Genomic DNA, 27731 nt, shown 5'->3' with positions numbered 1-27731 from the left:
AATCAATTCAAAACGCGAAAAAACAACAAGGAATGTGTGCCTACGTACGCAAGACACGCCCTGTCACGCTACATTGAGCAACGCATGACGTCAATCGTCACGCATTGCTACGAAATGCCTAATACGAGCAGTAGACGCAATAAATCAGCCGCCAAGTGTGTTGTGAGTTCATTCTAAAGGCATTCCTTCGCTATTTGGACGCGAAAAGCGAAGGAATACGCAGTAACGGCGAAACGCCGAGTCAGCAAAATCAAGGCGTTATGTTGGTTCTATAACGGGCTCTTGAACGTGCGCTACACTCATACGACTCGCGATCACGCAGCTCGATTATTTGACCGCGTACCGGAGCGTTGTACGCCGGTTTCTGTTAAATAATCTAATCGGAGTGAGCAGAAGCCCTAATATCGTTTCAGCGAAGGGCAGATTTTGGTACAGGCACTACTGATTAGATCTAGCGGCTTCTCTAACGGTCCAGAGACCGGTTATCCCCACTGAAACGTTGCAACTCAACGTTCTGTGTATTTTCAGTAATTTACCTGCGCAGCAAAGAAATAGAATTAGTCACAGTTACAGAAATATTGTCTGATTCAATTGGGTAAAATTAACTCTGCTTCTTATCACCATGGCAGTCATCCGCGCTCGCGTAGAAGCTTCAATTAGAGTAATAGCCAATTGCCTTCACAGAAAAAACACAATCGTTTTTATAGCATGTCCAAATGCTAGAATACCTCAATACAACGAGTCCCAATATGATGACGCCTGTTATGACGAGTCCCTGAAGGTACCCGGGTATGTTGTTATAAACGGCCTGCTGAGCACCAACGCAGAGACTGCATACGACCACAACAAGGAAAGCGACTTTAATCCAACATCTTAATAGGGACCCCAGATATTTTAATTAGGTATTTCGTATTTGTTGTTAGAGTAGTGGGTGTTTACCGAGTTGGAACGTAGGGAAATAGTTTTTTGGAGGGTGGAAAAATGACGTCGTACTAAACGCTCAAATGCAACGAATCTCAATCATATGACTTACGTATAACTGACCTTTTCTTGGCAGACTTTGCAGTAGGGTTTACCATGAGACGAAGCAAACGAGCCCTTGTTATTTTCCTGTAGAACGTCTAGGGAAGGAATTCTCGAGAAAAACTGAATTGCAAACCTGGAGAATCCACTTCTTGAGGCAGTCGTGGTGAACTGCCTGCAAATCTCCGCTGCACTTGCACGGTCGGATGAGACTATCGCTGGACTTGTTGTCGTAGCAAATCCAGCATTGACCTAGAGCTAAAAAAGCGTCAAAAAAAAGAATCAATTCGTAGCACATAATAATATCTCTCTCACCCAAGGAAGTGGAACTATATGAAGCCTGCAACTCAGGTTCAAATAAACGTTTGTGCTGAAAAAGAACCGATAAGTAGCTCGTACACTATACGACACCGCCTCCTACCTCTTCCCCATTTAATCCATCGCTTAGCTTTAGAAGACGTCTTGGATTCAGGATCCATAGATCTTCGGGCCTACAAGTGACTCAAATAAAAGGCCTGACGTATCGTATTAAATATCGTTCTAACCGCTGGTAGTTCCACAAAACGCAGGCAAACCAAACGTTGATTCCCAGCTCAAAAATCCTTGAAGAAACGAGGCCAATATTGATGCCAAGAAGTGACCACCTTTATGAGACAGAAAATGTAGAAAATACCAAAAGAAAAACCCCTCAAACCTTACTTAATGTGACTGTGAGAACCAAGCAGATTAAACACAAGAAGCAAAACAAGTAGAAACTAAAAGTAAGCACAAAAATCCATTAGACCCTCGAAGTTCACGAACTTAGTTCTATATTAGTAGTTAGGATCTTAGCATATTTCACTTGGCGCCGGCGCGCAGCGCCGGTGCCCAGTGAAATATGCTAAGATGGGTGTGGTGGGCGGGGGCGGCGGCGGGGAGGATGGTGGCTGGTTTTTTTTCGCGATTTTCTCGGCCAAAACTAAAGATTGGTCGATCCCATGAATCAAAAAAGTTTTATAACCCAACAATCTACTAGACTAAAAAGAGAAACGGCCCAATCGCGTCGAAAGCACCAAAATAGTGCGATTTTCCGATCGTGTTGCGGTTTTCTCGCCTAAAATGAACGATCCGTCGAATCGACGCGATCGAAACGCTTTAGAAATGCATTTGCACTTCAACTAGCAAAAGAAACTACGGAATCGCGCGAAAAAGACCAAAATATCGCCATTCTTGGTCTCCCACGCACAAAATGTCGTTCTTCTTACACCTAGTTCACCTCTAGTACGAGATCGCGGCTCTAATGGCTTTTCTAGACACGCCTAGTCCTTCGAATCCTACGAAGATCGATGCTGGCGCGTCTAGCTTCGAGAAATCTCGAAATTTCGAACAAAAGCATCGATTTTCTACGAACTGCGCGTTCGAAGTTCACGAACGTACGTAGTTCTATATTAGTAGTTAGGATCTTAGCATATTTCACTTGGCGCCGGCGCGCAGCGCCGGTGCCCAGTGAAATATGCTAAGATGGGTGTGGTGGGCGGGGGCGGCGGCGGGGAGGATGGTGGCTGGTTTTTTTCGCGATGTTCTCGGCCAAAACTAAAGATTGGTCGATCCCATGAATCAAAAAAGTTTTATTACCCAACAATCTACCAGGCTAGAAAGAGAAACGGCCCAATCGCGTCGAAAGCACCAAAATAGTGCGATTTTCCGATCGCGTTGCGGTTTTCTCGCCTAAAATGAACGATCCGTCGAATCGACGCGATCGAAACGCTTTAGAAATGCATTTGCACTTCAACTAGCAAAAGAAACTACGGAATCGCGCGAAAAAGACCAAAATATCGCCATTCTTGGTCTCCCACGCACAAAATGTCGTTCTTCTTACACCTAGTTCACCGCTAGTACGAGATCGCGGCTCTAATGGCTTTTCTAGACACGCCTAGTTCTTCGAATCCTACGAAGATCGATGCTGGCGCGTCTAGTTTCGAAAAATCTCGAAATTTCGAACAAAAGCCTCGATTTTCTACGAACTGCGCGTTCGAAGTTCACGAACGTACGTAGTTCTATATTAGTAGTTAGGATCTTAGCATATTTCACTTGGCGCCGGCGCGCAGCGCCGGTGCCCAGTGAAATATGCTAAGATGGGTGTGGTGGGCGGGGGCGGCGGCGGGGAGGATGGTGGCTGGTTTTTTTTCGCGATTTTCTCGGCCAAAACTAAAGATTGGTCGATCCCATCAATCAAAAAAGTTTTATTACCCAACAATCTACTAGACTAGAAAGAGAAACGGCCCAATCGCGTCGAAAGCACCAAAATAGTGCGATTTTCCGATCGCGTTGCGGTTTTCTCGCCTAAACTGAACGATCCGTCGAATCGACGCGATCGAAACGCTTTAGAAATGCATTTGCACTTCAAATAGGAGAAGAAACTACTGAATCGCGTGAAAAAAAAACAAAATATCGCCATTCTTGGTCTCCCACGCACAAAATGTCGTTCTTCTTACACCTAGTTCACCTCTAGTACGAGATCGCGGCTCTAATGGCTTTTCTAGACACGCTTAGTCCTTCGAATCCTACGAAGATCGATGCTGGCGCGTCTAGCTTCGAAAAATCTCGAAATTTCGAACAAAAGCATCGATTTTCTACGAACTGCGCGTTCGAAGTTCACGAACGTACGTAGTTCTATATTAGTAGTTAGGATCTTAGCATATTTCACTTGGCGCCGGCGCGCAGCGCCGGTGCCCAGTGAAATATGCTAAGATGGGTGTGGTGGGCGGGGGCGGCGGCGGGGAGGATGGTGGCTGGTTTTTTTTCGCGATTTTCTCGGCCAAAACTAAAGATTGGTCGATCCCATCAATCAAAAAAGTTTTATTACCCAACAATCTACTAGACTAGAAAGAGAAACGGCCCAATCGCGTCGAAAGCACCAAAATAGTGCGATTTTCCGATCGCGTTGCGGTTTTCTCGCCTAAACTGAACGATCCGTCGAATCGACGCGATCGAAACGCTTTAGAAATGCATTTGCACTTCAACTAGCAAAAGAAACTACGGAATCGCGCAAAAAAGACCAAAATATCGCCATTCTTGGTCTCCCACGCACAAAATGTCGTTCTTCTTACACCTAGTTCACCGCTAGTACGAGATCGCGGCTCTAATGGCTTTTCTAGACACGCCTAGTTCTTCGAATCCTACGAAGATCGATGCTGGCGCGTCTAGTTTCGAAAAATCTCGAAATTTCGAACAAAAGCCTCGATTTTCTACGAACTGCGCGTTCGAAGTTCACGAACGTACGTAGTTCTATATTAGTAGTTAGGATCTTAGCATATTTCACTTGGCGCCGGCGCGCAGCGCCGGTGCCCAGTGAAATATGCTAAGATGGGTGTGGTGGGCGGGGGCGGCGGCGGGGAGGATGGTGGCTGGTTTTTTTTCGCGATTTTCTCGGCCAAAACTAAAGATTGGTCGATCCCATCAATCAAAAAAGTTTTATTACCCAACAATCTACTAGACTAGAAAGAGAAACGGCCCAATCGCGTCGAAAGCACCAAAATAGTGCGATTTTCCGATCGCGTTGCGGTTTTCTCGCCTAAACTGAACGATCCGTCGAATCGACGCGATCGAAACGCTTTAGAAATGCATTTGCACTTCAACTAGCAAAAGAAACGACGTGAAAAAAACAAAATATCGCCATTCTTGGTCTCCCACGCACAAAATGTCGCTCTTCTTACACCTAGTTCACCGCTAGTACGAGATCGCGGCTCTAATGGCTTTACTACGCATGAAATCCGATGTTGTCGTTACGCGAATCAGTAATGTAAGGGTGGCCCTCTTAGCCCGGGATGTCCTTTGACCTTATCTTTTATGTGGCTTTTTCTTAATACACACTCTCACCTGAAACGTTGCCTGTATCACTATTCCCAGTGTCGACATGCAGAGCTGCTGATTGTTGATCTGAGCCATGAGAGGCACAAAAGCTCCTTTCACCTGCAAGAGAAGAAAACGGATGGAAAAAGAGACAGAGACGACTTTCATTATTAGACCTTGATAAACATAAGAGATCCAAATACAAGAAAGAAGATGAGGACAACAAGAATCAGTCCAGCCCAGAGACTATCAAAAATCCAGCTGACATTCTAGGAGAAATTATCGGTGAAAATCTCTTCTCGCTTCTTCCTGGCCTACCTGCTCGTCTGTAAGAATATTTATAAGCCATTCAAGGCCAAGTAAGCCGCACACACCCAGGCAGAAAATATTATAGTAGATAGAGGAATAGCGGAGAAATTGGGACTGAGTCCCTTTGATGTATATCTGAGAGAAGACAATGAGATGGGTAGAGCGTACATTCAATTTTTACCTCAGCCCAAAAGCAGACCAGCAGAGCCATGCTGCATAGCAGAAACGGATAATAAATCGACTGGATATTCAATGACCATATACTTGAAACGTGGTCCTAAACAAAAGGATAGTAAGAATGACCGAGCGTGGTACTCTTCGTTCTATTAGTTAAAATTAAACCTACGTATTTCAGTTCTTGACTTGTGCAAACGTGTTATATATGCAAGTCAATGATTAGTGGTTGTTCACAATAAAAGACGACAGGCGTAGAGACGATAGTCTCATCTTCTAATAATAGTTCTAAGTCTCTTATAGTGATCAAAATGACAGGCATAGTCTCTCATCTTCTAATAGCTCTAAGTCTCGTATACAGATACAGCGATCAAAATGCATAGAGACAATAGTCTCTTGTCTTCTAATACTACTTTCCTTGGCTAAATCCTGATAATGCAGGAACCTGTCTACAGTCATTTATTTAGCCCATCTATCTATCTACGTGTCACGGTGTGTAACTACTTTCCTTAGCTCTCTGCTATGGTCGTGGGCACGCATATGCCCTTCTTAGTACCTTGAGTGAGAAGTAGAGACCCCGTGAAAGAGTCGATAGAGCCGTGAATAGATGAAGAATCTTTCCCGTCGTTCGTCGAAACGCGGCGCCCAATTTGTTCTTCTCCGCCTTCTTGTAATCGCAATAGATGGCCAAGACCTATAAATAAATTATTTCATCAGAACGAACAGGAACAAGCAGCTGTCTCACCAGTTGAACGAACGAAACGAACGAAAGAAGGCAAAAGAAAACGCCAAACGATACCAGATAGGGAAGGTTGGGAAATTCGCACGAGCCACCTCGATATTGAACCTGAAAGTAAAGGAAAAATGCAGGATGACCACGCCCATCTTTAAGATGACGCTTCCACTCGAAACGGCGTCGTTCGACGTACGTAGCACGTGCAATAGCCGCCGACGCACAGTCCGCGCGACGATTCGCACGCCTGACGGCAGAGATCGGTGTCGTTTCGCGTCGAATTCGCGTCGACCGCGTCGAGGACGTCGCGAAGGTTCATAGAGCGTTTCGATTCGTTTCTCGATGACGAATAGATGCGTCGATATGAACAGAATCGCGGAAAACGAGCGGGAACAGCGAAAACGTTTAACTCTCAGGCACGCGTTATAACGCCTTGACCACGTGACCAAACATTTATTTCTTCATATGTACCACGACCTGCATGACACCATTGTGATACGCATTCACTACAGCAGAGTCAGACACGAAACATAAAAAATCCTTTTAGGCCTTGACGTCCATTCCACCCGACTTGGACCTTCGATGATTCAATACCAAAACAATGACAACGATTACAACGCCAACGGAAATGCCGATAAATACAGCTGCAACGGTTTTAGCCCCAGTTGAGCCCGTTTTCGTCGATTCGACGACCGACGACGCAAAATCCGACTGTTGGCACACGGAGTCGTCGAGACGATCGGCATCGGACAGCTGAGGTTTAACCGTCACGGAAAATTTCATGGGAGGATTTTGATTGCAATGATCTTCGGGACCGGCAAAGTATAGAGTGCCGGGTTCAGTGAGCTTGTACATAATTGACGTCATTGCTGGAGGCTTAGGTAAGTTAGGACCGTCGTTCAGAGGAGGAGTAGGACCATCTAGAGGAGGAGTAGGACCACCTGGAAGAGCTGGAGTCGGAGTTGTGCCTACGACTTCTTGAGAATTCAGATAGGCGCATCCGTCAAAACGATTCTGCAAAAGCAAAAACAAATGTTTTCAATGTGGACAATCGATTAATCGGTTTGCCTTGTTCTCTAGAAGATAGAGCTTGTGATCTGGAGCGAAAGAGATGTGCAAAATGTCGTTTTGAAGGAGACGAAGATTGGCATACGGGTGTCCGGCGATAAAGCCCACGGTATCATCAGAACTTTTCACCGTCACATCCTTATATAAAAAAGAGATTCTCTTATCAACGTCTCTATTATCTATGTATTACTTTGTTTGGTAAACCGCAACGCGATCGTTCCAGCTTAGGAAGTTGGGCACGAAGCACTCCATCGGGATTGTCTTCGGTGTGAATGTTGAAATAGAGTTCGCCGTTCTTAGCGAAACTCTTCTGAACGTCAGTCAGATCGTACCACACGCCCTAGAATTTTTTTAATTATATTATAAAACAAATTCAAAAAAAGAACACTTACATTCAATTCGATAACGTGATCGCGTTCCCCGGCCTTCGGCGTGAAGTCGTCGTGATTGATTACGTGCAGAGCGCCGCCCGTCGCGCCGTACGGCGCCGGCCCGTGAATGTGAGCGCCCGTTATAGAGGCTTTCGATATGTCGCTCAGAGCGAGACTGTAGTGCAGGTCGCCGAGACGATCGATGTACGTTCCCGCAACGCCGCTTGGCGTGGGGATACCGCCGCCGGAAATCTTGACCGGATGAGTGGCCTGCGATTGATTCACCGTCAAATTTGAAGCAAAACCTTGGGGGTGAGAATAAAAGGACGGGTTCCCAAGAAGTTTCTCAGTTGTTCTTACATTGGTTGATGTTTATTGCGGATCCTTCGCAGTGCCATTTACCCGGTTTTGAAATCTAGAAAAGGGGTTTTTGAATGCGCTACGACGTCGCTTGGGTTGATTTACTTGATTTCTCAGTTCTCCTGTTGGCGCCAAGACGGTGTGAATATTTATGTAGAGACGATTTTCCCACAGGTAACGCATGCTCATGGACGATTGACTCTGCAAAAAAATCTCTTAAATACGTACGCTTTCTAAAAAACGATTGATTCATTACGTCAAAATGCACAGACGCCGAAACGTGAGCGTCAGAATCGCCAATTTTCATAATATGAGACGACAGATCAAAGAGCAGGGGCCCCGTCTGCATTTGACGTCCCGGTCCGTGTATGTGAGCCTTTGTCACTTCACTATTAACCCCGGTGATCTTACAAAAAGAAAATCTTGCACACGAACGAGCCTAGCTAGCCTGATACGGATATCTACCGTGATATTGACATTGAGATAACCATTGCGAGTGAAGACAAGCGACGCCGTGCCGACGCTGTTCGGAGCCTTCGGTGACGGAGGCGTTTCAAATTCATTCGCTAGCATAGCCTACGCACAATGACTAAAAACGACGCCTTACTCGATTTCTTGACCTACTATCATCGCTTCTTCGAATGTGCCCTGAAGTTGGACCGAAGAGTCGGTGAACGAGACCGTTATTCGGAGGCCGCCCTTCGTGAGAGCCGTCCACTGATTCTGCGTCAGTTCAAAGACGCCCATGACGTGACCGGGAGTCTTTTTGAAGTCAATAAGTTCCTTAGTTTCGGCAGCTATAAAAAACATTACGCCACTTTTTTTTCCATAGCGCTTTCTGTTCTACCGAAAGCCGCAGACGAATCGATGATTACGGACTGTAGCTCGCCTGGAATTCCCGCAATGTCCATGCCAAACCACGCTCTGTTGCTCGTAGTTTGAATAGCAGCCGTACCCATGGTCGACTCAAGAGACGGCGAACTCAAACCCGTCTAAAATAACGATCAACGATTAAATGACCTAGGTATATAGTTCTACTCACTCCAAAGTAGCGCGTTCTTTCTTTAGCACACGAACCAAATCCAACAAGAAAGCGCGACGATTTGGACGTCGGCGACAAGAATTCGTCTCCGGAGAGCCAACCGTCGTCGTTGTATTGACCGGACTCGATTATATAGCGATCGGGTGCGTATTCCTTAAATGGCAATAAGATATATTTACTCGAAGTCTATATTTTTCTTCTACAGATTTGGTGAGGTATATTTGGCCGCGTATCTCGCCGTCAGGATACAACGAGGAATGGATATTGATGTAGTACAGGCCATTCTGCACGCAAAAATGTAAATTGACCGAGCAATTAGTGCAACATATCTCTAACTTTCAAATTTTGCATTTTTGTTTCATCCAAGTTGGCCCACTGACCAACAGCTGAGCCCGTATCTCCGACGGGCTTAAAATTGGGAGTGAGGTCTTCCACGACGTCCGCATCCTCGCCCGGATTAGCGGGACCGTGAATGTGAGCCATAGTAAAATTCCTAATCAAGAACATAGAATCAACGCAAAGAACTCGATTTAGTTTTTACCCTTGGAGTCCTTGGTACTGGATTGTATAGGCGACGTTTTTTCCCTCCAAAGTCAACGTTGCTGACCCAGAGGCTAACGTGGGAGGCATGGTAGTAAAGTATCCTGGAGTCGGAGTCGGACCCGAGTCGTCTGCATCTGAGTCTTTCATAAACGGACTTAGCGTTGACTAAAGTTTTTTAAAAAATCGACGTCACATGAAAGATTTTTATCCCGCATTGACTTACCGAGAATGAAAATTTGGAATGATACGGCCACGATAACAAATCTTGCGGACAAACGTTATCCAGGCTGGGATCAGTACCCCGAATTTTGACGTCAGAACAGGAATAATAAGTAGTGCAGTTGCTGGGTTTTGTACTACAAATTCCCGTTTCTAAAAACAAATACTGATAGTCTATTGTCTAAAGGGATTAGGCAACGTACTCGTACTCGTCGCTTTATCCATATTGACGTAGGTGAGACGTAGCTGACAGTTGTCGCAGTCCACGTTCGGTATATTGACCGTGACGTAGTAGGTAGACTTTTGGCAGCGCCCAATCGGATAGGTGTCGACCTGTAAAACGCATGCACTCCAAAAAACGAAAAATTAATTAACGCGACGTTAAGAGACCGAGCAATCTGTGGGATCGCTTGAAGGATTGTGGGGGATGTGATCCAGAAGAAGGCACGGCTTTCCTGCGTCTTTAATAAGCTCGATTCTCATCGCAGATCCTGTGGCAAAGAGACTAAGTAACAGACTACGTTCACATGACTAATCGACCTTCGTGGAAGACCGTTTCCTCGATTTGTATCGTCTGTGGGCCGGGCGTCATGTCCGTGTAGCGCTGACGACTGAATGGTCGGCAGGTTGGCTATGAAATGCATTTCAAATGACGTTTGGTTAGGAAACTCTTCTGCAGCGTGCAACCTCTTCTCTTCCTGAGTTGGCAGATTGTGGAGGTGGGCAAACGAAGCGGGCGTGGCCGTCGCTTTGGTGCACGATGGCTGCCAGTATTGCCAAAACGGACACGGATATCGAAATGCGCATCGAGAGAGTGTGCAGCGGTCGCAAAAACAAGGTGAAATAGAGCGAATGTGTCACGCAGCAAACGATGAGACGGACAGCTACTCACTCCGATTGCTAGAGAGGAGGGGCTTCTTTAGACATGCGCAGACGTCGACGGTAAAGTCCGGGACACCTCGTCTGCTAAAACAAGCCAGGTCCCGACGTGGCTAAGCGCCGCTTTCCTAGCGATTCGGTACGTTCAATAGCACTACGTATCGTGCCTTAAGCGTGATATCTATGCTACTGTTTAGCGGTTTCACGTTTCGATGGCGTCTGCAAATGTTTCGTCGAAACGTGAAACCGCTAAACAGTAGCATAGATATGACGCTTAGGGCACGATACGTAGTGCTATTGAACGTACCGAATCGCTAGGAAAGCGGCAGTTGAGGGGTCGATGTCGGTAGCAGACGGGCCGGTGCATGGCCTTCTCAGTTATAATTCTCCTCGATCTAGTCTATCGCGCAACTATGACTAGGGCTTTTCCAGTCGAATTCGAGTCTCCGATAGTGAGCTACTCAGTCGTACAGCCTGAGGGAGAGGCACAGAGCGGGCATCGCGGGTCGGTGACCGTGGCCCGGAGAGGACTCCCGGGGCCCCCCAATAATTCCCTTCTATCTGAGTCTGAGACCCTGAGTTTACCTCACGTTGACGCAGTGGACGAGACGCTATGTCTTCGCCATGACCCTCAGCAGAGGAGTAGTGGGATCAGGATGATATCATGCACCATTTATTTAGCGCGAGCTGTGTTCAGGGGAAGGTCAGAGGTGAGTAAGACTTGACAGAGAGCGATTTGGACATGAACTTGAAGTTGAAGAAGACGCTGACTTACGTATCCATCAGTACCTTCTTTCTGATGCAAGGCGTCGAGTATGCCGTCATCATTCCGACTCTCTGGCCCTACATCGAAAAACTCGGCGGCGACAAATCGTTCTACGGTCTCACATTCGCCGCCTTCTGCGTCAGCGGCCTCTTTTCCGGTCTCATTTTCGGATTCGCGACGGATACGATTCGCAAGACGAAAGCAGCCGTCCTCATAGGAAATTTATTCGAAATAGGCGGAAATTTCATGTATATGATTGGATCGTCGAAGTACATGGTTGTCGGTGGACGACTCGTCGCCGGAATTGGAAATGGAGCCGGAGCTTCTATTATGGCTCAGCTCGCTTGGACGAGCACGGAGAAAGAGCGAACTGCCGTCTTTAGCGTCGCTCTTGGCATGAGAAATCTCGGTCTCATGCTCGGTCCTGCGCTGAACGTATTTCTGCGAGAATTCGATTTCCATTTGGGGCCATTTCTCGTCGATAAGTTCACGTCGAGCGGGCTGTTTATGAGCGCATTGTGGGTTGTCATTGAAATTTTTATGGTTTTCACGTATTTCGATTTGCCTAATATACACGACAGGAATTCTCTGCTCAGGTAAAGAATTTAATCATAATAATGATGATAAATATGTAAGACTTAGCTAATACATATTATTTCTGATTTAGTATACAAGATGACGATTCGTCGGGAGACACAGCCTCTCAAAAGCCCGCCAAAAAACTCGAATTCTTTAAAGAATACCTACGCGAAGAAATCGTCGTTCTCCTTGCCATCCAATTCATGCTCCTCTTCAACCAATGCTCCATGGAATCACTCGTCGTTCCCATATCAATAAAATACTTCAAATGGAACGAACTAGATAATAGCATATTCTACAGCGGCGCTGCCGTCTTTGGCGTCGTCATATTCATACTCGTTCGCTATCTGAGCCGTCATATCAGCGATCGTTGGCTCATCATCGTCGGAATGATATGTGAATCGATGGCTATAACCCTTCTACTCGTCTACTTGCCCACAATGCGCGTCGGAGTGCACACGAGAATCGACGCGACGATGTTCATTCTCGGTTGCGTTATTGTCGTGTTTGGCTTGCCGTTTTTTACTGTTGGCAACGCTTCGCTTTTTTCCAAGTTGACCGACGTGCGTTTTCAGGGATTTAGTCAGGGATTGCGACGGATTTTTATTAATTTAGGTATTATCATGGGTCCCCTGTGGGCGGGAGCTTTTCTCGACATGCCCTATATTATGCTCGGTGTTATGCTTGGTCTTCAATTGCTCTTTTTGGGCATGCTTCTTCTAAGTTTCAAGCATCTAGTAGAGCCAAGACATAAAGTCGAGAAGAAAGGCGAAGAGACAAGCAAAGATGAATCCGAACCTCTACTAAAATAGAAGTTGTGCATGCATTTTTTCTATTATGTCAGAGCAATATTCAGTTGATTTGTTTGCTAGTATTTTCCTAAATGTGCAATGTGGCGCGAAAAAATATATCTCGAGATACTTTCTACTTATGCAGGCAGCGTGCGCTAGAGGCTTGTGAAAATGGATCAGGGCAGGGCCGCTCTAAAGGTTTAGCAAGCCCTGTGGCGTTTGTGATTGACTATTTCTAAATATAGTTGGCGATCAAGCGAAAGTTACAGGATCTGGACGCGTATATCGGTAAAATTTACGGAGAGAGAGCCCCCCAACTTGCAAAAACACCTTCCAACTGCGTAGATGATGAACTGACAGACTACATTATGGCCATGGTGGCGAACGAACGAAGTCAAGAGGAAATGACGTCAGAATTGGAACTATTTCTCAAAATAAAGACGCCATTGTTCACTAAATGGTAACGCACTCCACCTAAAGGAAACCAACTAACACTAACGGTTTCTCCTCATAAGGCTCTTCCGAAAACTGACCGGTGATGACGTAGACGTTACGGACATGGTTATAAGCGAAAAATCAGTGCCAGTCGTCAGAAAGCCCACGACACTATCCAGTATTGTCCGAATGCCCGAAGAAAAGTATCAAGAAATTTATAGGGATAAAAAAGGGGGTTTCACTTTCAGGTGTTGCGTTAGAGTGCTGAGCCGCCCCAAGCCTACTGGACCGCAGCAGAGGAATGCAAGTCTATTGAAACGTGCACTCGCTGATGCAGCCAAGTCAACGTCAACAGGGAATGCAATGGAAAAGAATTTGGGTAAAATTTAATACCTATACATACATACATGATACTTACATATACATGCTGTTTGCTGACAACTGATGCTGATAATATGTTGAGCTTGTAGTGTATATATTTGACTAAATTAACGTATGTATAATACCTTTGGTGTGCGTTTAGTTGGCCGTAAGGTGAAATCTCGTCGTCCTGTTCACGAACGTCTTGGCTGGCTTCGAATGTCCTCCGATTACGTGCCTCACGGTCCCAACCCCAAAAAGAAGTATTTGATAGAGCCAGGGTACGCTAGCACAAGGGAGGGTCCACTCACGCAGAAAAAAAGACTATTACTCTCTAGTAATGACGACGATGACGACGATGACGATGATGACGTTGCAACGGACAGTCCAGAATTTATTGTGACTCTCAAGGGAGCGCCTTCTTTAGAGACTACAGTCGATGACGAGGATTCAAACGAGCCCAGGGCTCCTGAGCACATTCAGCCAGTGATACTGCGCAAACCGACTCGGCCCTATCCGCAGAGTAAAACAAAACAAACCAAATATTAAATATTTATAGAGCCTTATCTTTTTTTTAGTGTCTCGTTTTCCTTCTCCTCGAATTCCGCCGTCTTTTTGTAAGTTCATCGTTATTATTGCGCGAGACGGAGAGTCATTTATTATTAGATTCTTCCTTTCCGCCGCCGAAGCCCTCCTGGCCTCGTCCCGCGTACCAGCCCCAGTTCTATCCCCCTCGCGCTACTCCGCCACCGTCCTCGTGGTCGTCCGGCTACTCAAATCGTTTTAAGTTCGTTAAGAAGCCGAGCAACAGTGGGCAAGGTGGCATTCCCAGTCGGGACAAGTTGAAGTGGGTTGCACCTGAGCTGAAGTCGAAGCCAGTGGACGCGGGAAAATAGTTAAAATAATAAAGGAGACGTGTTTGAGAGTTTGAGTTGCGTTTGCGTTGTGCGAATGAGAGCTTAGTTCTAAGGAATACAGTGAAATGGCCTAACTAAAACGTCAGCTGTTGCATGCCATTGCGACGCGGATTCCGACGAAGGAAACTCGACACGTAAATCATTCGTCTTTTGTTAATAAAAAATGCTCAGTCTGTGAATAACTAAAGCGCTGCGTTTGTGACGACTATAGCTCAGCAAATTGTATCAAAAAAAGGGTTTTCCAGACACCTGTAATCTCCTAGGCGACCATTTTCTCCTTAATAATAATGTTAAAGCCCTCTCTCTTGAGCCTATCTACGTTGCACAAAGACCGCAGGCTCTCTTGAGCACGAGCAGCGAATTCTCTCGGCAAGTGACACTCGAAAGCAAACGGTTCCCCGTTCACGTGACGAAAGCCCTGCTTCAATTGCTGGATCAAGTGCCAGTCGATTTCTCTGGGCGAATCGGAATAGATTTCGCTCGACCACATGTAGGACCCTACGCTGGAATTATTCGGTATCGAATAGAAGGACCCGGAACTGACGGAGACCACGTGAGGATCGCCGCGAACCAACCACGTGTCACCGCGCTGCACGCTCTTCTCGACTCCACGGGGAGTCAATAGAAAGGGCTGCGTTGCTCGTATCCCGGTATGAGGCAGAAAATCCGGCCGATCGTCGATGAGAATTGAGCGCAAGGAGGAGTCGGCAGTCGCGTTGGCTGGTTCGGCGCTGAGAAGTTCGTGGATGTGAGGTCGGGATAGGACGTCGTTTGTGAGCTCAGTGCAGAGATACGCCTGGAAAAAGAAAACCAGAGAACGGTAAATAATATAAAAGTGAGAGATCGATCCAAATAGAACAAACGTCCTTATGTTTGAGACTATAGTGAAATACATATAGAATAACGATCTCGGTGAGAGTTTAATTAATTAATTTAATTTAATCTAATTGAGCACGTGCTCGAATACGTCTTACCGGAGAAAAGAGCTCATTCCAATCGGCTCGCATTTTGACCTGATGCGTGTTCGTCGATTCGAAGCAGGTCAAAAAGCGCTGGACGGTTGGCACGTATTGTCGCACGTGCGTCATGATTGCAGCGGCGAGAACGGAGCCGATCCCGTTGCGACGACGCGACGGATGGACGCGAAGGCCTTGGAGCAAGGCCGTGCTCTCGTTCTCCAGAAGATGAGCCGAGTGCACGCCAAGCTGCAAAAATGAAGGATAGTGGGCGTACCCGTTAATTAACGTGCGTTAAAATCGCGAAAAACGCTATTAAAACTCGAAAATTTGAACTATGACTCATAATGAGAGGTACTTGTGTATTGCCGGGAAGCTACACAGTTACGCGGGAACGCCGTGTGACACCCCGTATATCCACTAGGATCTCCTAAACGTCGCGCGTCTCTCCTTTCCCTCTTTCCCGTGCTTACGAGCATTCCGCCTTGCTCCAGGCCGATCGTGTGCACGCTCTCGTCGTCGAGCCACGCTTGCATGCGGCCCGGCAGATAGTCGACGCCGTCGTAGACGCCGCGACAGATGTCGTGTATCGCCGGCAGATCGGCGACTGTGAGCGAACGGAGCGTCGTCACTGCTCGCTGCATACGAGCGCCGCAGTGCATCGGGGCTTTTGGCTCAATGCCACTGGTAGCAAGTAGTATCTCTTTGTACTCACGCAGCCGGAAACACGCGCTGATAGTGTGATCACGTCGTGCCCCAGCCACTGTACACGTGCATCAACATATGTGCCGCAATAGCGATTATACGCGTCACTCATTGCATTTTTAGACGCTTTTTATCTTATTTTTAATACTTTGAAAACCCAAACGACTAGGAAAAAAGCATTTCTCACTACATCAGTCCGAGCCCGCTCAAAAGGATGTTCGCATATGCCATCGGCTTGACGTCAGGATGAGGCTGAAGAACAAATGATTTTGCAGCGGAGTTCATTTATTCTCTAATCAGCTTACCACGGCTCTAAATGTCGTGAATTCTGGCTTTAGGTCAGACGACATGGTAATGAAAGCTCCCCGGTTATCCATTTGATCACTATAAGCAACAACAAAGGCCTTGCTTGGAATTATTTACAGAACGATACAACTGACCAGTAGTTGGGTGCCGAAAAAACGGTTATGCATTGTCCGTTGTGAGCTACTTCGTAGCCATTCGGTTTGACCTCGTGGCTACGAATTATGTATTCTAATAAATATATCATACAAATCATTAATGGCTATACATACAATGACGCTAACCTAAATTGTTTTCGGAGCAAAATCGTTCTGTTACGTCAGGACCAAACTGAGTGCCGACGCCTCTTTTACTAGCAGAGCGACCCCACTATATATAAAGGACCTCACACTCACAGGGGAACCTCTATCCTTAGTCTACGTAATTTCCTACCTGATCTTGAGGGTCTGACCAAAGTAGCTCACACATGATACCTAGGTGAATTCTCCATTAGATAAACTACACTAACGTTTTCTACTAAAGTCGGTGTGCCTTGGTCCGGAGGCTCTTGGTTTCGGTCTACTTTCCTGATGTCATCAAGTGTCACGCCGTCGCGACTGAAAAGGCCACCGTGCATTACCTAGAAAACATCTATCAGAGAACTTAGAGGACCAAAGGTGCTATCTAAACGTACCAGAACTCTATCACTGAGGCAATGAGCTAGAGGCAGGTGATTGTAGATTTCGGTAAAGAGCTCGGCCATGTGAGCATTATACGTAAGCCAAGAAAGAAAGAAAGAGAACAGAGTTAAGGAAACGTCAATGCAAAAGGCTTTGCTTTCAGTGTGGCGGATATTTTGACTTCACTTCGCCGTGGAAGCCGTACATAAGATTCATATTAGCGCTCTCGTGATTACCTAAGCGAAATAATTACAATAATAAATAACGCGTGCATATGTAAGACTCTACCTCGAGACATGAAGAAGAATTTGGGATACAAAAGCTTATATCCGAACAAGGTCAATATGACCTCGACCGAAAATGAACCGCGGTCCACGAAATCCCCATTGAATAACTAGACAGAGGCTTCATGAATTCAAATAAAATAATACTGTTATTGAACTTGTACGTAAGGATTAGCCTCTGATGGAACCCCGTTCAATTTAAATATATTAAGAAGGTCATAGTATTGACCGTGAATGTCGCCGCACACGGTAAATTTGGAGCCCTAAAAGAAAAAAAAATTAAATTATTTATCAATACACTGAACTAAGGAAATGTGCTTACGTCTGGGATAGGAACGCTCACGAGAGTCAGATCCGCTACTAGAAGTTCCTTCACTCCCAAGAGAATCTTAAACAAAAAAAAGATATATATGTATGTATCTCTGAAAATAATTGACTTATTTTTACTTTGTACGCGTATTTCTTGTGAAGGGTTTTCTGGTCTCTTTGCCACGTCAAGAGACTCACCATGAAGTCGGCCGTTATCTCCTCGTCGAATCGCGGACCCTCGTACTTCTCTTCAACGTCTATAGGGGGGAAAAAATCGAAAAGTAATGTGCGCCCCGTATCTGTCTGAGGCTCTGAAGCTCGAGAGACTCAGTCCTCGGGAGGGCAGACATCTGTTGGAGAGTCAGTGGCGACTTTGCTTGACATAAGCACACAGAGTCGCGTATCAAGTCTCTCCGTAATAAAGAGATAGCTCTCAGTTATAAAATCTTGAGACGATCACTCTATCTGGACTTCATACATGCGTGTACACTACATTACGAGACCTATTCCTAGCAGAGAAACACTATGAAATACACGTGGCATGCTTCGTCTAAGCAGCTAACGTCAGGTCTGACCTAATATCAAGACAGCCTCTGCATCTGGACTACCTCAGAATGAAATACTATAGCTCCCCTTCCTAGCTCCCCATACGTAACCCACACCTCCTCCTCTTACCAATATCCTCAACGACAATCGATTCAGAAGGCAACTTCGTCTCCTTGGCATCCACGGCGATCGCCTTCTCAAACGCCTTCTGCCGAACGATCTTCTGACACTGCTGATACTTCTGTCGCGCGTCCTTATCCCCAGGCCGAACGCGAACAACCTAACGCATTCGAAAAAAAATCGAATAGCAAAAAACGTGACGTCACGACGTCTACGTCACAACCGTTTCAAAGTCTTTCAAACTCGCTTTGAACCTTCCCATGGCCATGTTCGCCGCGGCGCGACGATAGTAGCCCTTCACGTAGGCGCGATCGAGATCGACGGCGCGCGTCGCGTCCGCGAGCGCGTCGCCGTAGTATTCTTTGCGTAGGTTGGCGATGCTGCGATTGGCGTAGTAGGCGGCGGCGTTGGGATTGAGTTTGATTGCTTCCGTGTAGAGGCGAATCGCTTCTTCGTAGTTTTTCTCTGTCGCGATAGGCGTTTTCGAGCTGATTTGCAATGGAGGAGTAAGCGCGGTTACCGCGAAAGTGCTCGTTCGCTTTGGCTTTGACTGCCTCGGCTTCGTTGACGCGTTTTTCGTCGATTTCTTTGCCGTCCTCCATGTCTTGCAACCCGGTTTAGCGTGCGGTAGGAAGAAAATGGCTTTGTCTTCCATCGAAACGTTAGCCGCTCTAGAGCTCGAAACCGATGGCGTATCTACGCACAGTTCTAACGAACAAGTAAGAAAATAGCACGCGTTTTACCTCAACGGCTGCAGAGCGCGCTCCACGCAGAGAAAAGTAGAAGAGAGCGTCTCCGCCATATACAGGTCCCTAAAAGGCAAACCTGAACGAATTTCCAGGTAAACTCGACGTGCACTACCGTCGCACTCATATTCACGATCGCTCTTGCAGTATCAGACTATTTCGCGATAGACACGCGTCGTATCTTCTAAAAGGCTTGAAGAATCTATCAGAGAACTACGAGGTGGAGAAGACGTATTAGAAAGCACATGCTACGGCTAGATTTAGTGGCTCAGGACACTCAATAGCAGAGAAGGCAAACACAGCTTACCCTTGATTAAAAAAACTGAACGCCTGTTATCCAAACAAAAATATCTGTGTACTGAAGGACTTTGAGAATTGGCAGCCACGAAAGAGGTTCCAATCGTTGGGACGAGCGAAATTTGGGCACTTTAGTTAGTTAGTGTTTGCATGTTAGTTGTGCTTGATGTTCGTACTAATAATTCCATGAAGGGGTCTCCTATCCCAACTTTCGCGTTGTTGAATTCCAAGAGGATAACCGGCGTTCTGTTGATCGAGTCAGTGATGTTCTTCGCGTGAACGGGCCACGGTAGCGTTCGAAAACTTGTTTGGAGAACGATAGAGCTATTCCCGTCTCCCGTTCGCGCACCTTTGGTTAGTTACGTTGACGAGAACCGGCACCCGAAAGTCCGCGCTTTCTATCAGCAGTCCGTTGAATAATCTAGCCGCGTAGCGTTCGTTTCGTCGTTCAATTTGAGTCGTCTATGTATAGCGCACGTTCAAGTGCCCGTTATAGAACCGGACACAACGCCTTGATTTTGCTGACTCGGCGTTTTGCCGTTACTGCGTATTCCTTCGCTTTTCGCGTTCAAATAGCGAAGGAATTTCTTTAAAATGAACTCACAACACACTTGGCGGCTGATTTATTGCGTCTACTTCTCGTATTAGGGCATTTCGTAGCAATGCGTGACGATTGACGTCATGTGTTGCTCAATGTAGCGTGACAGGGCGTGTCTTGCGTACGTAGGCACACATTCCTTGTTGTTTTTTCGCGTTTTGAATTGATTTGCGACAAAATTTCGTTTGTTTTTGTCAGCAGAAATGCGTTTGCGGTCGATTGGCAGAGGTTTCAGTTCAAACGAGGCATGTTTTGTCACTTTTTGATCGTGAATAGCTGCAGTCGTTCGTCCCTAGTCGCGTATGAGTATAAATACCCAGCGTTTACAAGTACTTATCAGATGGAGCAGAGCAGAGCTCGTGGCTAGGATAGAAGGGAGATTGGCAACACTCCCCAAGGTTTGAGTGCATCGATGACCCGGTGGTCGCCTCATTCCTCACTTGACAAGGGTGTAACATTGCACGCCTTCCTAGTTCTCGCATCTCTCTCCCAGCTCCTGGGCACCTCTGTCACCGGGATAAACCTCCATAGCACCGTCTTCCGTGGGGTTTGTGTTCAAGTGTCGATGTTTTTGTTCTTTTTTGAATTGTTTTACGTTCAAAACGTGCTTTTTCGACGTTTTAACGGTCAAACGACGCGTCTCGGACGTATAGCACCCGAAAGGGGGCCTCAGTTCAAAATTTGCTTTTACTGTACCGTACGAACGTTTATTTAACCACAGTCGTTTATCTAACAGTACAGCAAGATACAACTTGATTAAAACAGTAGATAGAAGGCTGATTGCGGTAATCCAGTCCACCATGTGATCTCTAACGATAGAAACTGTACTTAGGTTCACGATAATGCGCAGGAGCCTAAAACTGTATATGTTGTGGGTCAAGGGCCTTTTTATAGCCTCAGTCTTAGGAATATTTGTTTTCTTATTTAAAAGGGGGCTTTTATTCTGCGTAGTGCTTGGATGCAAGTCGTCCGTGGCTCTGCTACTGGATTCTCCACTCCTTATGTCTACTTGACGTTCCCGTGTACGAGCACATGGAGCTCAGGTGCTCGTCTCAAAAACAAAATCTTTCTGACGTCACTTTATAAAGTGTCTAGTGTCATTGATTTTTTGAAACGCTGTCAAGCGCGTGACGGCGGTTTCGGTGGGGGTCCCGGCCAGTTGGCTCACCTGGCTCCCACCTATGCTGCTGTACTTGCCCTCTGCACAATCGGAACAGAAGAGGCTTATAACGCTATAGATAGGTACAGAAGAACTCTATTTATCTAATGATTTATATATGTATGCACATGTATTTTTTTTAGGAAGAGTCTCCAGAACTATCTTCTGTCGATGCACACGGACGAAGGAGCGTTTATGATGCATCACGACGGAGAACTGGACGTCAGGTAAGCCTGTGTACGTAATACTAACTAATGGCTTGGGGGTCCATATATATACGACACCGCGCGGCAATGCAAATCTAATAGGCAAATCTCTCAAAATATTTATTCAGTCATTCATAATCTCTATCAAGAAACTAATATTAATTTTGAGCCCCCTGTATACACCCCCCACGGGGGGCCCCGTAAAACCCCGCTATATAGACGGAAGATTTTCCCACGCCGAGCTCCCTTTCGCGACGTTCTTTTTCGCCCGATCGCCGGCGTGCGCGCCGCGCGGCTTCGCCGCGGCGATTTCCGGTAGCTTGAGCCCCCCGTGTTCGACGGCTGCGCAGCTGACGCTTTCCGTCTCGCCTGTAACGCCGATCGACGAATACGACGTCGTTCCTTTCGGCGGCGAGCCGCGCTTCTTTCGTCGCTTCGCTTTCGTCTTCGATAGGCGCTCGTTCGCCTTGAGATTTCGCGCGAACGAGGCGAGACTCTCCTCGACGCTTTTCGTCGACGCGGTCATCGCCGCCTCTTTTGCCATTGCGCGACGCTTTCGCTTCGATTTTCGCTCGACGTCGCGTTCGATGTCGACTAGCGGCTCGTCGGCGTCCTTTCCCGATTGATTTTCCATTCGCATCGGGCGGATAAATGGAGATTAGCGCCCGTTTGTTGACACGACAACCTAGCGACGGGCTTGCGCGTAGAGAGTGTTCTAGCGCGCATTCCAGCGGGGACAACGTACGTCACCTGCGCTCACCTATTGGTCCAAAAATTTCCGAAGGGAGGAGCTTTGAAAAAAAAACCTTAGCTGTACTCTCTACGTAGATTTTGCATTTTATTTTTTATTTTGATCAGTCAATCTGAATCAAATACTTAGTCGTCTTTGTCTATATAGGGGAGCGTACTGCGCGCTTGTCTGTGCCCTCTTGACCAATACAGCTACGGAGGCGATGTTCAAGGGCACTGCAGAGTGGATTGTCTCGTGCCAGACATATGAAGGCGGAATAGCTGGCGAGCCAGGTCTCTAATCTTGCCTCGAATGAGACATACTTGAATACGAGTACTCCCTAAAGGTCTCGAGGCGCACGGAGGCTATACGTTCTGTGGCCTCGCTGCACTGTTACTGCTCGGAAAGGTGGACTCGATAGATATTGATCGTCTAGTGGTAGGCAGATCTAAATGTAGCAAAAATAAACACGAACTGACGTTTTTCTCCTATAGAAATGGGCAGTTCACAGGCAAATGAAATTCGAGGGAGGATTTCAGGTTGGCATAGATACATCCACCTGATCCTCTTTGACTATATTTTTCTCGTGGCCCAGGGAAGGACAAATAAACTCGTAGATGGTTGCTATTCGTTCTGGCAGGGCGGCTTATTTCCCGTCATAGCCCATACACTTCAAGCCTTAGGTCAGTTTGGAATCTTGTAGAACTCTTTTCAAATTTACCTTATAGGATGCAAGGCTATTGCACAAGAAGACTGGATGTTTGATAGAGGTAGGTCACAGTTGAGTTCTCGTTTGATTTAATTAAACAATATTCTTAATTAATTAATTAATTAATAGAAGCCTTACAGCACTATATTTTGTTCTGCTGTCAATCCCTTATCGGTGGACTCGTCGATAAGCCTGGAAAGTAAGACCCACAAAGCCGTATGACAGTTGTTCTGATTCCCTCTTTGTAAGAACGAGAGATTTTTACCATACATGCTATTGTCTCAGTGGCCTTTCCATGGCCCAAAAGAGTCCCGGAGACATGCCCGATGTAGTCATAGGGGGCGAGAGCAATCTCTTGGTGCGTACGAATTCTCAGTTTCCGTTGCATTTGAATAGGAAAATCTGTTGCTTAGAAACCGACTCATCCGCTGTTTAACATACGTTTAGACAAAGAAAGAGAAGCAAAAGAATTTTTTCGAGACAATTGATAATATCCTTCCTAATGAGGTGGTAAAGATTTACGACGTAGAGTATCATATCATGCACATGGCTGGCAATGTCAAGATTCTAGTACCCCATGCGAGTGACTTAACAGTATTGCGACAATGTGTAGTTCAAAAACAGTGAAAACAGCACGAAATATGTAGCGGATACGAAAAACACAGAAACGATAAAAGTAAGTAGAAGACAGACACCAAATTGCTCGTGGAGTGACAGTTTCTGTTTTTTTAATCCGGTCTAAGTCCTCAGCCTCATGCCCGCTTCTTAGACTGACTTGTAACCAGATCGCTTGCAAACGCGACTCAGTGCAACGGCGACGAGAATGAGAACGAGAAGACCGCCAACGCCCACGCCCACACCAATAGCGATTTTAGCGTTCTTGCTCAATCCGCCACTGCCGCCGCCGCCGTCAGCCGCACACTCCACCACTGCGCAAGACGCAATAAATGTATTAAAATAAATCAAGACACGAACAGAGACAAAAGCACGAGACGCCAGACAGACAGACGGACAAAAGGCAGTCTCTTTTTCTATATGGTCTGATAGCCCCCGCGACTTCTCGATCGACCGATCACGAACGCGATAACGGTTATGAGCAGCAAGGCGGCCAATGTGCATCCGACGGCAATGGGTATCACAACTTTGTCCTTATCCGCTTGGCAGGGAGTCACTGCAAAAAAGATTCGGTCCCTGACTCCGTTTTTTTTTTTCTTTTTTTAGGACGAACACGCGAATTTTGGTTGGGGAGAGGAGAGATGGAACGAAAGAGCACATTGGCACGAGTCTTGCTGCTCAAAAAATGACGACGCGGGCCCCCCGCGCGTCCTTAGTGATCGTTGCTATGATAGGTTTTCGTTTAGCATCGTCTTTAGTTAGTTTTTGGGTGACAGCAACTGAAGTACAGTTGGTGTCCTCAAATTATCCAAAGGGGGCTTATTTAGACGTATACGGTACATTCAGTATAAAGAATCATATATAAGGAGCTCTTTGGCTTGGGGGAATTACACTCAAACATCTATGGTTGACAATGCTCGAGCGTGCAGTAAAACTAATAATCGTGTGCAAGGTGCTCTTGCGTTTGGCTTGGGAGAATAAAATACTAATACGATTTTTTACCCCCAAGCAAAAGGCGGCTAAATAGGCTAAAAGGAAATTACCTCCGTCATCGGAATTTTCTGGCTGAAAGGGAGAAAGAAGAGCGTCCTTGATATCCATGGTTACTTTATCGTCACCCTCTTTAAGAGCAAGTGATCGCTGACTGTTGCATTTGTACTGCTTGCCCTCTCCAAAAGAGAAATCGTCGTTTTCCGTCACGTTGTAGACCACAATCACGACGGTGACTAAAGATTTTGAACGTAGACACGAGGGAGAAAGTGTTTACGTACCATGCATTACTCACCATTCTGGGGGTTCACAAACACCGGATTAGCGGTGTTGTACATAAATCCAATGTTGACCAAACCGTTCTCGCCTTCTCGGAGAGCCAACAGCCTGCGCCTGAACCCAGACAAGAAACCCATTCAACAATATCCTGATCCTCTAAGAAAGACATTTAGCATGCCTGCTTGAAGAAGAAGAAGGAGCTTGGGTTGTAGGAGCTTGGGTTGTAGCAGCTTGCGTTGTAGGAGCTTGCGTTGTCGCAGCTTGCGTTGTAGGAGCTCGGGTTGTAGCAGCTTGCGTTGTAGGAGCTTGCGTTGTCGCAGCCTGCGTTGTCGCAGCTTGAGTTGTAGAAGCTTGCGTTGTGGCTGCTTGGGTTGTAGGAGCTCGGGTAGTAGGCGCAGTCGTTGGAGCTGGCGTCGTTGGGGGTGGTATCTCGCCCTATTCAAGAAAGAAACGTACTTGTATTAGGGATTCTACCGGGGATTGAATTCGAAGTACGCTAAAGAAAATGACTTCACTGGAACGGGTATACTAAAATTATTTTAGTAGGAGTAATAATGTAAATTTAGACCCTACTATATAAACACTAATGGGGTTCGGTTTGAGACGCGTCTACGGTCGTACGAGACATACAGCAAAAATCATCGCAAGAGTGAAATCCGTCCAAGAGATGGATATTGTGCTAGACAACGTATCACTGTCTAGATCAGCACATTCACCAGTCACATTGACGTTATCCGGAGGAGGAAGAACAACTTGTGCCGTTGCAATCTAAATCACACGTTAAAATGACTTTACAACAGAAAAGACCTTCACATTACTGTACCTCATTTTCGTCAGTCATGTAATTTATGTCAAATTTAGCCGCCAGCGTGAGTTCCGCGCACACTGCATTATTGTTGTCTACATCAAGCAGTTTGTACGTTCCCTTCTCATAGGACGGCTGAGTTGGGCGAGGTTGCGTCGTCGGTGCCGGTTGAGTTGTTGAAGATTGGGTCGTTGCCATTGACGTTGCAGTTGCCGTCGCAGTTGCGGTTGCCGTTGGAGTGTTGTTTGCCGTCGGAGCTGGAGTCGTCTGAGCAGACGCTAAAAATAGAATTTCAATTAATTAAACAAAGGGCGCGAAAATTTGCGAGCACGTGATCGCGAAACATGTGGACGGCATTCGGGCGGTTGTCGATGTCGGAGCGTAAGGCGAGTAGCGCGAAAGTGTGAGCAACAGAGGAAGGGGTTTCTTTCGACGCAGATTAGGAAAACAGGGCCCCTTTAGGTACCGAGTACACTGATGACGAAAACGGGACGAAAGAGGGTAGAAGATACGCGTTCACGTTGGACAAATCGAGCGTCGTATCAGTAAGCAGGGAAACCACTAATGGGAGTCTCGCAGTTGCTCTCCGTCCAACAGGAAATGAATGCAGGGGTGTTAGTTCCTTTTAGCCGCAAAGCAGGCTACTCAGGAGCGTTCGAATAGCCGTCGCTTATCAAATAGTTACACGAACACTGCGTCATAAAGCGAAGCCCCTAGTTTCGCGCGTATTGCGCAGTTGTTTCGCGAGAAATGCGCAGAGTAGTCGACGCGAGGAGACGTACCGTAAGCGATTAGAAATACGACGAATATTCGCATAGTTATACAACGATAAGGACGAAAGGAGAGCTTGGGGAAGGCGATAAGACGAATGGGTGCTCAAGGCAGTCACGAGATTGCGGTGGCACGTGCTAATTAAGGGCGTTGCCTGTTTCAGCTTCTGCACTAAGGCATTATAGTCGGGCAATGCTCAAAAGCTAAAGTTCAATCATATTGTTGCACACATGTGTATGCGTGGACAGACTGCTCATTGTGAGACCCATACTTTATTCCGCCAAATCTAGAAGCGCGCGCGCTAACGAGAGAAGACAATGGGCAACGCTGGAAGCGTCAATCAGCCGCTAGAAAACGCCAAGAAAACCGGCGTTTGCTCACTGAAAGCAAAGGACCTTCGCGAGGTTTCGATTTCTAGTTTTTTTAAAAAATCGGGGCCTCTTTTAAGGTAACGTTCTGTATCGCAGTTCCCTCCAGCGCTAGCCCAGCTCTCTCGCAATCTACGATCTCTCGACGTGTCTTACAATCGGTTCGATTGCCTGCCGCCTCTACTAGGCGACTTCACGCTGCTAAAAACCCTCAACCTAGCCAATAACAAACTCGGTAGAGTTTCTCGCGAAGTTTTACGCATAACTGTTCATTATTTCTAGCTCCATAGTACGTGCTGATGCTTTCCCGGTCGAATTCGGTCGGCTTAGAAAATTAGAAACGTTATTCGTTCAGAATAACGGATTGTCTGCCGTTCCTGAAGTTTTCAAGAATTTGACGTCACTGAAGACGGTAAATCTTGAAGAGAATTCCATCGACGTCTTTCCTATCGTATTCAACGAATTGAAGAAATTGGAAGTTCTAAATCTCGCCGCCAATAAATTAAAATCCTTGCCTGAAAGCGTCCGTAGTCTTTCCGTTGTGGAATTGAATCTCAATCGAAATCGTCTCGCCTCTCTGCCTTTGCAAGTAGCTCAATGTAGAAATTTGAAAGTGCTGCGCTTGGCTGAGAACTGCCTTCCACTTGAGTCGATACACAAAGACCTTTTGACTGAGTCTAGTGTATCTACGTTGGAGCTAGAGGGTAATGTTTTTCTGATGAAAGATTTGCATCAGAAGGATGGATACGATCAGGTATATAAGATGATAATTTCACAGGCGTAGTAGTAGACCTTTCATTTTGCAGTTTATGGAGAGATACACAGCGTCACGAAGGAAGATGTACTAGCAAATAGTGTAGCTGTAGAGTGTATTATGAATGTGAGAAATCATAATAAATTATCGGGTAGGTGGCAGTCACTTCACTACGATAGCAGAAGATCTGTTTCTTCTGCTGTAGGTTAGCACAAGTATTGCGTGATCCTTTATATTTCTCTACGGGCAAAATTTGCAGTCTGTAACATCAAGCAAGAGAACTTGTCCTCTAATTATTTGACCAGATGGCGCTCAGTACGTTTTAGAAGACCAACAGCAGAAAGGAAAAGACCTTTTTGCATGGTTTGGGATTTCTAGCTCTCACTTGCAAAGCAGATAAACTGGTGCGCTGCAAGTAAGGG

At 46.3% G+C, this 27731-nt stretch overlaps 9 protein-coding genes across 17 annotated transcripts; 4 read left to right on the top strand and 5 right to left on the bottom strand.

Annotated features, from left to right (window-relative positions):
* Window positions 1-499: 499 nt before the first annotated feature.
* Window positions 500-6511, bottom strand: LOC136199154 (uncharacterized). Its single transcript, XM_065989303.1, has 16 exons — window positions 6267-6511; window positions 6083-6184; window positions 5894-6031; window positions 5345-5440; window positions 5173-5298; window positions 5031-5123; window positions 4882-4974; window positions 1723-1778; window positions 1569-1667; window positions 1445-1514; window positions 1339-1393; window positions 1160-1281; window positions 1045-1110; window positions 940-992; window positions 729-872; window positions 500-676 (listed from the first exon to the last, which is right to left on the bottom strand). The coding sequence occupies exons 1-16, from the start codon at window positions 6387-6389 to the stop codon at window positions 568-570; spliced, it is 1545 nt and encodes a 514-aa protein (XP_065845375.1). The 5' UTR covers window positions 6390-6511; the 3' UTR covers window positions 500-567.
* Window positions 6509-11241, bottom strand: LOC136199151 (uncharacterized). 2 transcript variants are annotated; one of them, XM_065989298.1, is made up of 20 exons: window positions 11138-11241; window positions 10361-10573; window positions 10214-10304; window positions 10064-10164; window positions 9877-10006; window positions 9678-9826; window positions 9453-9619; window positions 9248-9404; window positions 9115-9195; window positions 8912-9064; window positions 8717-8861; window positions 8494-8666; window positions 8335-8445; window positions 8126-8275; window positions 7975-8070; window positions 7870-7924; window positions 7531-7814; window positions 7329-7478; window positions 7139-7276; window positions 6509-7084 (listed from the first exon to the last, which is right to left on the bottom strand). In XM_065989298.1, exons 2-20 carry the CDS (start codon window positions 10478-10480, stop codon window positions 6614-6616), a joined length of 2922 nt encoding a protein of 973 aa, XP_065845370.1. In that variant the 5' UTR covers window positions 10481-10573; window positions 11138-11241; the 3' UTR covers window positions 6509-6613. The 2 variants fall into 2 exon arrangements, with proteins under 2 accessions (XP_065845370.1, XP_065845371.1); XM_065989299.1 differs by lacking the exon at window positions 11138-11241 and having other exon boundaries at window positions 9883-10006; window positions 10361-10634.
* Window positions 10790-12824, top strand: LOC136199157 (major facilitator superfamily domain-containing protein 8-like). 2 transcript variants are annotated; one of them, XM_065989309.1, is made up of 3 exons: window positions 10790-11914; window positions 11986-12460; window positions 12513-12824. In XM_065989309.1, the coding sequence occupies exons 1-3, from the start codon at window positions 11295-11297 to the stop codon at window positions 12618-12620; spliced, it is 1203 nt and encodes a 400-aa protein (XP_065845381.1). In that variant the 5' UTR covers window positions 10790-11294; the 3' UTR covers window positions 12621-12824. The 2 variants fall into 2 exon arrangements, with proteins under 2 accessions (XP_065845381.1, XP_065845379.1); XM_065989307.1 differs by having other exon boundaries at window positions 10791-11914; window positions 11986-12824.
* A 7-nt stretch (window positions 12825-12831) lies between these two features.
* LOC136199149 (zinc finger CCCH domain-containing protein 14-like) lies at window positions 12832-14535 on the top strand. 2 transcript variants are annotated; one of them, XM_065989294.1, is made up of 9 exons: window positions 12832-12886; window positions 12934-12976; window positions 13034-13148; window positions 13204-13326; window positions 13372-13502; window positions 13647-13764; window positions 13822-14006; window positions 14062-14100; window positions 14150-14535. In XM_065989294.1, exons 1-9 carry the CDS (start codon window positions 12860-12862, stop codon window positions 14377-14379), a joined length of 1011 nt encoding a protein of 336 aa, XP_065845366.1. In that variant the 5' UTR covers window positions 12832-12859; the 3' UTR covers window positions 14380-14535. The 2 variants fall into 2 exon arrangements, with proteins under 2 accessions (XP_065845366.1, XP_065845368.1); XM_065989296.1 differs by having other exon boundaries at window positions 13384-13502; window positions 14150-14529.
* Window positions 14531-16072, bottom strand: LOC136199150 (uncharacterized). Its single transcript, XM_065989297.1, has 3 exons — window positions 15830-16072; window positions 15375-15605; window positions 14531-15196 (listed from the first exon to the last, which is right to left on the bottom strand). The coding sequence occupies exons 1-3, from the start codon at window positions 16016-16018 to the stop codon at window positions 14660-14662; spliced, it is 957 nt and encodes a 318-aa protein (XP_065845369.1). The 5' UTR covers window positions 16019-16072; the 3' UTR covers window positions 14531-14659.
* Window positions 16073-16173: 101 nt separating this feature from the next.
* On the bottom strand, window positions 16174-19917 carry LOC136199144 (serine/threonine-protein phosphatase 5-like). 5 transcript variants are annotated; one of them, XM_065989288.1, is made up of 18 exons: window positions 19675-19917; window positions 19144-19241; window positions 19026-19094; window positions 18803-18978; window positions 18506-18747; window positions 18292-18442; window positions 17755-17873; window positions 17630-17695; window positions 17472-17570; window positions 17312-17417; window positions 17199-17259; window positions 17038-17119; window positions 16896-16983; window positions 16797-16837; window positions 16649-16733; window positions 16502-16595; window positions 16367-16445; window positions 16174-16313 (listed from the first exon to the last, which is right to left on the bottom strand). In XM_065989288.1, exons 4-18 carry the CDS (start codon window positions 18882-18884, stop codon window positions 16248-16250), a joined length of 1461 nt encoding a protein of 486 aa, XP_065845360.1. In that variant the 5' UTR covers window positions 18885-18978; window positions 19026-19094; window positions 19144-19241; window positions 19675-19917; the 3' UTR covers window positions 16174-16247. The 5 variants fall into 5 exon arrangements, with proteins under 5 accessions (XP_065845360.1, XP_065845359.1, XP_065845361.1 ...); XM_065989287.1 differs by having other exon boundaries at window positions 19026-19107; window positions 19162-19241; XM_065989289.1 differs by having other exon boundaries at window positions 19026-19107; window positions 19162-19230.
* On the top strand, window positions 18915-24312 carry LOC136199145 (protein farnesyltransferase subunit beta-like). The gene is made up of 14 exons (XM_065989290.1): window positions 18915-19001; window positions 19056-19123; window positions 19176-19248; window positions 20875-20966; window positions 21019-21165; window positions 21226-21309; window positions 22187-22311; window positions 22365-22456; window positions 22513-22557; window positions 22614-22701; window positions 22747-22788; window positions 22857-22926; window positions 22977-23085; window positions 23141-24312. Exons 1-14 carry the CDS (start codon window positions 18921-18923, stop codon window positions 23213-23215), a joined length of 1191 nt encoding a protein of 396 aa, XP_065845362.1. The 5' UTR covers window positions 18915-18920; the 3' UTR covers window positions 23216-24312.
* On the bottom strand, window positions 23293-26322 carry LOC136199146 (salivary glue protein Sgs-3-like). 2 transcript variants are annotated; one of them, XM_065989291.1, is made up of 7 exons: window positions 26199-26322; window positions 25435-25694; window positions 25242-25379; window positions 24790-25046; window positions 24628-24725; window positions 24386-24568; window positions 23293-23656 (listed from the first exon to the last, which is right to left on the bottom strand). In XM_065989291.1, the coding sequence occupies exons 1-7, from the start codon at window positions 26230-26232 to the stop codon at window positions 23493-23495; spliced, it is 1134 nt and encodes a 377-aa protein (XP_065845363.1). In that variant the 5' UTR covers window positions 26233-26322; the 3' UTR covers window positions 23293-23492. The 2 variants fall into 2 exon arrangements, with proteins under 2 accessions (XP_065845363.1, XP_065845364.1); XM_065989292.1 differs by lacking the exon at window positions 23293-23656 and adding an exon at window positions 23662-23898.
* Window positions 25802-27496, top strand: LOC136199148 (leucine-rich repeat-containing protein 57-like). The gene is made up of 7 exons (XM_065989293.1): window positions 25802-25819; window positions 25879-25961; window positions 26014-26421; window positions 26478-26591; window positions 26655-26790; window positions 26846-27309; window positions 27362-27496. Exons 4-7 carry the CDS (start codon window positions 26505-26507, stop codon window positions 27401-27403), a joined length of 729 nt encoding a protein of 242 aa, XP_065845365.1. The 5' UTR covers window positions 25802-25819; window positions 25879-25961; window positions 26014-26421; window positions 26478-26504; the 3' UTR covers window positions 27404-27496.
* Window positions 27497-27731: the final 235 nt, after the last annotated feature.

Source organism: Oscarella lobularis, chromosome 20 (assembly GCF_947507565.1).
Source record: "Oscarella lobularis chromosome 20, ooOscLobu1.1, whole genome shotgun sequence".
NCBI classification, from domain to species: Eukaryota; Metazoa; Porifera; class Homoscleromorpha; order Homosclerophorida; family Oscarellidae; genus Oscarella; species Oscarella lobularis.
The sequence above is the reverse complement of the archived record's forward strand: the minus strand, read 5'-3'. Positions and strand labels throughout refer to the sequence as shown.